Source organism: Lolium rigidum, chromosome 3 (genome assembly GCF_022539505.1).
Source record: "Lolium rigidum isolate FL_2022 chromosome 3, APGP_CSIRO_Lrig_0.1, whole genome shotgun sequence".
NCBI classification, from domain to species: domain Eukaryota; kingdom Viridiplantae; phylum Streptophyta; class Magnoliopsida; order Poales; family Poaceae; genus Lolium; species Lolium rigidum.
In genome coordinates, this window is record NC_061510.1 from 303,859,457 (window position 1) to 303,868,361 (window position 8,905).

Sequence of the window (8,905 nt, forward strand, 5' to 3'; positions counted from 1 at the left end):
GGGCAGCCCGCGGGAGACGACGACTTCACGGTAGGGGCGTATGGCGGCCGGCTACACTACAGCAGCATGTGGGCGTCAAGATGGGAAAGCACAACCGGTAATCCCTAGTCGTGTATGCAATTCGTGATAGGTTCTCTCTTCGGTTCAGTACGAGTTCTTTGCTCTTCTTTTTTAAATCTTGAATAGCTAGATGGCAGAATCATTGTACGTTGTAGCAAAGAAGATTGCATATTCTACCTTGGCTGCTACAAAAGAGCAAAGAGGAAGGAATAAACGCGGAACCACAGAGGAGCGACTTTAGGGGCTCGATGGATGGGGCGACGCGGGGGGCGATTCAAATTTTGAATCCGCCCGGCCGGCGAGTCCGGCGGTGTGGCCGGCGGCGAACCCGGCAAGGAAGATGGTGGCGTCAAGAAGGCGGGCTACCGCGGTGGCGGAGACGGCGGCACAGGAAGGCAGAGTTTCTACCGCTCCGGCGGGGAGCCCGGCGGTGAGACAGGTTACGGGCGGCGGTGAGCGTCCGGCGGCGCCGTCCCCAGGGGAGGGGCTGTGCCAGGGCAGGTCCGACGCTAGCGCGCCGCTAGTGGAGGACTGGTTTTCGGAGGATTCGGAGGTTGAGGTTGCTGCGACGGGCGGCGAGGGGGCGGGCGGGTCTGACCTGGAGCTAGGGTGCTCGCAGAGGCGGCCGCCGGCGGCTACCCTCGACGGGTTCGTCCAACGCGCGGAGGAGCTCGGGGGCTCTCTCCGACACCGGCGGCGGTCGGCGCTCGCGCCCGGTGACAGGGGCTCCAGGCCTGGGAGCTCTGCCCCGCCCCGTTTCCATCGTTTGGGTGACGCGGGGTTCCAAGGGCGGCGCGGCGGTGGCCGAGGTCGCGCTGCGGAGGTGCGCCCTGGGCCGCTGGCAGCGGCGGTGCCGGAGCTGGCGGCGGCGCTAGGTCTGGCGCAGGAGAAGGGGTCCGTCGGCGAGGGTTCCGTGCGGGGGGCAGGATCTGGGCCTCCGGTTGCTGGGTCGTTGCCTGGGCCAGTGAGAGGCCCCGAGCTGCAGGTGGTGCCCAGCAGCTGCTCGCCCCCTGTAGTGGTGGCTGGGCTGGGGCAGAGGCCTTCAACGCCTGTGTTTGGGCCTGCCGGCCCAGCCCAATATCGTAGCTATAAGTGGTTGTGGTTGCCTTTGGGATGTACCGATCCAGGGCTAGGTTTTCGAGCTAGGAAGAGTGAGGTGAGACAGCGCCTATCCGACCCGTCCGCGCCGCCGCATCGCCTCCTCCGCCCCCTGCGCGCGTTGTCTCCGATTGCGAGATCCTTCGCGGAGGTGGTCTTGGCGGGGTACGACGACGGCCGTAAGCGGCGGTTTGCGACAGAGGGTGGAGATCACCGCGGAGACGGTTTCGGGAGGAGATTGGAGGAGGCGGGCAGAGAGGGTGCGGGTCGCCAAGACGGAGGCGGCAGGCAGGATGGCGGAGCCGGGGGCTACCATTATGCCGACGAACTCGGTCCGCGTGGGGCACCGCGTGGCCGGGAGAGCTGGGGCTCGTCGCACCAGAGGTGGGGCGACCAACGGAGATGGGAAGAAGAGCAGCGGGATAGGTACAGACAGGAGGAGGGCCGGGCTATGCGGGGGGACCGCGCGGCTGGTGGTCAGGGAGACCACGGTGAGCAAGGCCAGCGCCAGGCCCAGAAGTCCAGGGGCAAGAAGACGGCGGCTGCGGCGGGTTCGTCACAGCCAAGAAAGGCTAGGACCACGGTCCAGCGGGCAGGGGCCTGGCACGCGGCGAATGCTTCAAGTGTGGCCGGGGAGGCCACTTCCAGTCTGAGTGTACGTTTGAGCCTCTGTGCATGGTGTGCAGCGGGGAGGGGCACTCGTCGGCGAGCTGCCCGACGAGGGGCAGGTCCCTGAAGCTGCAAACGATGGGGCAAGCTTTTACCGGGGGAGGTTTCTTCAACATCGATGTCGAGCCGCTGAGGTCCGGGCAGCGGAAAGGGGAGGTCTTCTCGGCCATCATCAAATTCAACACGGTGCCCCTAACGGCAGAACAACTGTCGAACGAGCTCAAGCACCTCGTGGATGAGATGTGGGACTGGCAAGTCAGGCGGGTCTCGGAGACGGAGTTCTCGGTGGTGTTTCCCACGAGACAGACTCTCAGGTTGAGTACAGGTAGCGGGAAGCTCTACCTTCCCCTATGCAAGATTGAGACCGAGATTCGGGAGGCCTTCTCTGCGCCAAAGCCGCACCTTGTGCTCCCGTCGGCATGGGTACAGCTCACAGGGGTCCCGGAGGATCTCCTTGAGCGGGAGAGGCTCATGGCTGCCTTTGCTATGGTTGGGAGGGCCATTGATGTGGATGACCTATCGCTGATGAAGTGGGAGACGGAGCCGGTCAGAGTGCGGTTCCAATGTCGTTATCTTGAGAGGATCAAGGGGTCGGTGCAGGTCTTTGTGAATGGGGAAGGATACACTGTTGGGGTGCAGGCAGAGCGGGGCCCGAGAGGCGGGCCGGGAGGGGGGTCCGGGGCACTACCTCCACCGCCACCACAGACTGGCAGGGAGGACGAAGACGACTTCTCTGAGGAGGGCTCTACTGACAACGAATGGAACAAGCATGGGAGGAGGAAGAAGGTGGATCAGCCGGATACCCAGGAGAAGGGCAGGGGAAACGATGGTGGCGAGGGTGACAAGTCCGTAGGGAAGCAGGCACCGGGGTCACGGAGTGCCCCGGTTGCGGGGCGGGTTTGGGAGGGACCCAACCTGCCGAGGTCTTTTGACCAATACGGCTCGAATCTGGAGCTGGGAGTGTGGCAGCAAGGGCTCCTTCCCAAGGACCAGGGCAAGGAGCTCACAATGGGGGTGGAGCTGGGCCAGGGCGGGGCGGCGGCTGAGGAGTCGCTGATGTCGACGGAGGCCGGCTCGCAGGTGACCGACCCGCTGGCCTCTTGGGTGGCGGATAGCCAGCCGCCGGTTTGTCCTCCGGCCATGGTGGCTAGGTCGACCGCGATAGAGGTGGTGTCGGAGGTGCGGGTTCTGGGGGTGGTAGAGGACGTGGTGTCAGTGCTAAGCGACGAGGTGGGGTCGCCGGTGCAGCCCGACCTGCGGTCGGTGGTTACCTTGGGTGCCCCCATCCCGCAGGCGAAGCGCACGCCGACGATCCCATACGCGAGGAAGAAGCGGGTGGCCGGGGGAACGGCTACTCGCAAGAGCTCGAGGTGCAAGGGGGGCGGCCGGGGCCATGCCAGTCTTGGAGAAGGCACAAAGGAGGGCTAGCGAGAAGAACCTCGAGACGGTCATCGACAACAACAAGGCTCGAGGGCTGGAGGGCACTGGGCAGACGCTCGGACAGGGACCTCCTGGGCTCGGCTCTGGACGGCGTTAGCAGACTCTTCGAGAGGACGAGGGGAGGCGCGCGGCGACTTTAGGCGCTAGGTACCAGTTTGTATCGGGGGTGGGCTGCCCTGTCGTTGTATCGCACGTTTCGTGTGGGTGTTGGGTTTCAGTCTTGTGGTTGCTAGATTTGGTCCCTGTGTGTGTTTGGTTTCAGTTGAACTTGTATGGTGTACTATGATTCTGCCATGTGGCTTTATTAATTTAAAGCTGGGCTTAGGCCTTATGTTTAAAAAACAAAAGAGCAAATTATATCAGGTAAGTATTATTAGGTTATGCAAATTTGAATCTTGATAATTGAATTGATTATGTCCTTCCAACCTTATGAATCTACTTCTAGTGATTTTTTTTTTTGTAAATTCAAAATTTGTACACCTTCATGTTATATTTGAGGTATTGAAAAGGATATACTCCCCCGTGTCAAAAAAAAGGTTGCCCAACCTTTCCTAGATACAAATATATCTACAACTAAAATATGTTCATATACCTCTGTATCTAGATAAAGTTGCGCAACATTTTTGGAGAGGAGGGAGTATGTATAGTTGTCCCACCCTAACAAAAATTCCTAGATCTGCCACTGGGTGCCCCTGCCGAGCATGGCAAGAAATATGCCCAGCTGGGGCTCTCTAAGTGCAGCAAAAAGAACCAAAAATTGCTTCTGCAGTTGCCTATGTGAAAAACAAGGTCCTGGTTTTTCTTTATCAGATATCTCTTCATATATTTATATCTTCTCTCTTTTGGTAATGGTATCCTCTGTTTTTTCATGCTTGCCTAATTGCCTAATGGCTAGATTTTGCCCAATGGTTCTACAAATGTCTTCAAGGGTCAAATACTCGGATATTTTCCGGAACATATAGCCCTTTCGTGCCGTGCAAAGGGCTTGAATAACCTACTGGCGACGAGGGCTTGAGGATTTGCATCCATTACTTTGTGCAAATCTATTCCTTGGATTTAAGTGACAGGTAGATTAATTACCTCAGCTCGGGTGCTGGAGTCTCTTGGATCTTTACATGATGTATGCTGTCGTCTTCCAAGTTCAATAAGCATTCTCAGTGAATGTCTTCCGAACATACAGCTATGTTGTGATGATGCCTTCTTTACAAGATTTGTTGCCTGGTTATTTTGTCAACAATTTGAGTGGTTAATTTCTGATTGCCTGGGCAGACACAACAGGAGTGTTACAATTAGACTTGTTTGCACTATTTATCATCTCTCTCTCTCTTCCTTTCCCGGAACAATATTTCTTATCTGACCGAAAAGCAAGGGGTGATCCATCACTTTATACAAGTATAAAATGTCAGAACTTGAGATTTTTAGTTGTCAATTTAGTCTTTTTTCTGTTCTTAATGAAATGTTGAGACAATGACGAGTCCCTATGCGGCCACTTCACAAAGCCATCACCTCCTCGCAACTCAACGAAGGTAAGTACCTCTTTCATGCGGAGGCATGATGCAGTCAGATGCATGAACAACTCAAACCCATTTATAAGCCAAAAAATTACAACAATAAATAAACTGCAGTGAGACAATCTAACTTTTTTGTGTAATCAGCAGGGGTTTATGTGAGGCAAAAATAACAAGAAGAATGAAGTAAACACATCTTGATCTCAATGCTGCGTGGACGTCTTGCCAGGCGGGGAAGACACATGAGGAGGGCTGCCGACATCGACCACGGCGACGACGGGGCTTCGAACGACGTGCTTCTCGGACACCCAGCTCAGGCTTCCCTCCGCGATGAGATCTTGTCCGGTCACGCCGTGGCCGCTCACCGATACGCTGAACGTCTTCTTCTCGCCGGCCTTGGAGAAGGAGAGCGTCTCCGGGGAGACGTGGACCGTCAGTGTTGATGGCGCTTCCACCTTCGCTGTGTAGGTGGATTCCGCCGGGCCAACGTTGGTCACCGTGCGGTTCACGGTGAACGTTGTTGGCCTCAGCGGGACGGTTATGGTCGGGTAGTTGAGTTGCTCTGTCGTGATCTTGGGCAGAGTCGCACATGGCAAGGTCGAGTCCAGCGGAGTACTGGTTGCGTTGGCGTGGGTGCTCTGGAGCCAGCAGATGTAGCCGGCGAACTCATCGGCGGTGATGTCGTAGACAAGGCCAGGGTCAGCAGCTTTGACAGGGTTCACGTGGCCGGCGCCTCTCCCGCACGCGTTGGCTTTCCCGTGCTGCTCGTCCAAGATGGGGCCACCAGCATTGTCGACGGCGTCGGAGGTTGTGAGGATGGCGGACTTGATGGCGGCGGGGGACCAGTCAGGATGCAGGCTCTTGAGCAGCGCCACGACGCCGCTGACGTGCGGCGTCGCCATGGACGTGCCCGAAATGACATTGAAAGGCCCCGACGACGCGGAGTCCGTCGTCTTGGGGGGCCATGCCGCGAGGACGTTGAGCCCCGGCGCCAGTACGTCCGGCTTGAGGATGCCCGGGGCGAGGGCGCTCGGACCCCGGGAAGAGAAGAAGGCCACGACCGGCGCTGGACGCACGCCGAGCAGCGTGTTGTTGTATGTGACGGAGGCAGACGGCGTCGTGTTGTTCTTTGACGACGTCGCGTAGTCCATGAGGACGGCCCCGTCGGCGGAGGTCACCTGCACCACGCTGGAGTTGTAGTCCCTGACGATGGTGGTGTAGCCGATGTCTCCCAGGTTGTAGAGGATAACGCCGGCGGCACCAGCATCCATTACGCTTTGAATTTGGGACACCTGCTCCCTCGTGTTGGTGGCCAGGCAAACCACGATCTTCCCGGGGACAGAACCGAAGTCACCGGCGAACTGGCAGGAATGTTCTACCTCGGAGTAGAGCAGAGGGTGCCGCTTTGGTGAGCTCGTCTTCGTCGCCAGCTGGTTGAGCGCTTCGCCGTTGATGCGCCTGCCATCGCCAAGATACACGCTGGCGGCGAAGCTCCGATCCATGGAGCCGGCGGCGACCGTGAGCACCCATGGCGAGTCGTTGGTGACGCTGATCGGCGTGGGGCCGTTGTTGCCGGCGGCGCACACCACGGTGATGCCTTTTGATATGGCTCTGAAGGCGCCGAGTGCGAGGGGGTCTTGCTCGAAGCTGATCCTCGCGTCGCCTCCGAGAGACACCGAGACCACGTCCACCCCGTCCTTGACGGCCTCGTCGAGGCCGGCTAATATGGCCGATGAGTCGCAGTTCTCGTCGCTGCACACCTTGTACATGGCGATGTGGGCGGCAGGTGCAATTCCAGCCGCTGTGCCTGCGCCCACGCCCTTGTAGGATGCACCGGTGACAAAGTTCCCGGCGGCCGTGGACGAGGTGTGCGTTCCGTGGCCCACCGTATCGCCGGAGTCACCTCCAACAAACGACTTGGCGCCGATGAGCTTGTTGTTGCACCGGGAGGCGCTGCACGAGCCCTTCCATCTAGCCGGAGGCGGCGGGACTCCGTGATCATCGAAGGAAGGATGCTCCGCATAGATGCCGGAGTCGAGCAGGCCGATGATCACGCCCTTGCCGTAGTCGGCGCTGCTCCAGATCCCGGTGCCATTCTTCAGCCCGAGGAACTCGGACGTGTGCGTGGTGGCGAGCTGCAGCTTCCGGTCCGGGAACGCGCGCACGAAGCCTGGCTTCTTGGCCACGGCGTCGACCTCGGCCTCGGTGAGCCTCGCGGCGAAGCCACTGAAGACCTCGGTGTAGGAGTGAAGGAGGCGTGTCTCGCTGGAGCCGCCGGTGAGCGTGCTCGGCAAGAAAGACTCGTGCCAGCGACGGTGCACGTCTTCGCTAGCATTGGATTGCGGTGGCTGGACGAGCACAATGTATGTGCGAGAAGAAGAAGTGTCTGTGGCATCAGCTGGCCATATCCTAGCAGCGGGATTGATGTAGGATAGTGCGGGCGTAGGGGAGAGGACGGCGAGTAAGAGAAGAGGTAGCAGGACATTGGTAAAGAACACCATTGCTGAAACCACACAAATAACACACACCTACGACGAAGATGACGGCAATGGAGTATCGGTTACCCCGTGAACTTTATGCACCACAAATGATCAATTTGATATGACTGAATTTGGCACAGATTAATGGCTCTCGGAAATCCAGCGCATGCAGCAAATAAATGGGTGCCAAGTCTGCAGGATTTCGTAAGACTACGCGTGGAGTGCTTATCTGTAGAAATCTGGACAGACGTTGGGCTAATGCATCTTTCATTCTTTCCATGTTTTTCAATCATCGGCATGAATCTAGACAAACAGTCCTTGCGAATTGGTAGGTAATTAGGACTCGATATTAGGAATTAGGAGGATAATTAAGGACGAAATTATGTCCTTCTGTAGATAAATATAAATATGTTGAATTGACAGGATCTCCATCAAAGTAAAATATTTTAATTAGAACAAATTTATTGACTGCACAGATCAGCAACAGCTCAATACCGAAGTAGTTGTCAAAGGACAACAATATTAGATACGATGATAAATTAGGTAAGGGGTAAGTTGATATAAGCTGTATTTTTGTATTTAGCGAAAACATCAAATAAAATACCAACGGGTACATGTGATTTTACTCTTTTTGTCACTAAGCTAATCACACCCGTTATATTATGATCCAAATTCATTTTTTAAGCGTTGGTCACCCTTTTATACAGACACCCCCGTGGGTGGAGGCTCCAATGAAGGCGCCATCCTCGCCTCGAACCACAACTGCCACTGCTGCGATCAATGAATTTTTCATTGTGGTTATGTCCACGTTAATCTTTGTCACCCCTTCCGGTGGAGGGATCCATTGCGGGCCATGAGTCGCTTTCCTCCCTTCACTGCTGCAAGTTGTGCATTGACTTGGAGCTCTGCCAAGAACTTGTCCACGAAACAATGAGTTAACAATGGGCTTTAATAAATTCCTTCATGTATGACCTTCCGACAAGTGTGCCACAAGAAGGCCCAGAGTGCGACGACCACCCTGTTTAGCTCCTCATACGGGAGAGCTTCGATCACCGCTGCGAACCGTGTCTTCGCATGCGGCTCTTGAGTGTTCCTGATGAGCTCGGTGACATCTTCTAGGGCTAGGGCCTAGACGTTGCACGCCATGTTGCACTCCACGAGCGAATGCATCCATGAATCTGGTTGCCCGCGTACGACGCTGACAATTCCGATGATGTAGCATGTCCACCGTGTGATTGTTTGGCTGTTAACGATGGGGACTTCCATCAGTTTCGTGTTGCTTTATAATGGCCAACATCGGCAGAGATAGATACACGAGAGGTTACAACCAACAGAGAAAAGAAAGGGATATGATCTTGATCTTATAGTTACGATCAGATCATCACAAGTATGGTTGAACTACCGTACAACTCTATCTGGACTTCTGTCCAGGTTCATCTGAACTTCCGTACCGTGATAGGTATTCTAACATCCCTCCTCAATCACAGCCTTCTTTAGGTTGAGATTCTGCTTGAATTCCTCAAACTGCCGAGCTGGTAAAGCTTTTGTGAAGCCATCCTGCCACCTGATCTGCTGATGGAATGAATCTGATTTCTAGCTGTTTATTTGCCACTCTTTCTCTTATAAAATGAAAATCAATTTCAATATGTT

At 55.9% G+C, this 8,905-nt stretch overlaps 1 protein-coding gene across 1 annotated transcript; it reads right to left on the minus strand.

The window, feature by feature from the left end:
* Positions 1-4,978: 4,978 nt before the first annotated feature.
* On the minus strand, positions 4,979-7,308 carry LOC124696780 (subtilisin-like protease). The gene has a single exon (XM_047229455.1). The coding sequence runs from the start codon at positions 7,274-7,276 to the stop codon at positions 4,979-4,981; it is 2,298 nt and encodes a 765-aa protein (XP_047085411.1). The 5' UTR covers positions 7,277-7,308.
* Between the last annotated feature and the right edge of the window lie 1,597 nt (positions 7,309-8,905).

What these genes read in the sequence shown, in the direction of transcription:
- LOC124696780 (XM_047229455.1), bottom strand. Translation starts at nt 7,276, where the DNA reads ATGGTGTTCTTTACCAATGTCCTGCTACCTCTTCTCTTACTCGCCGTC.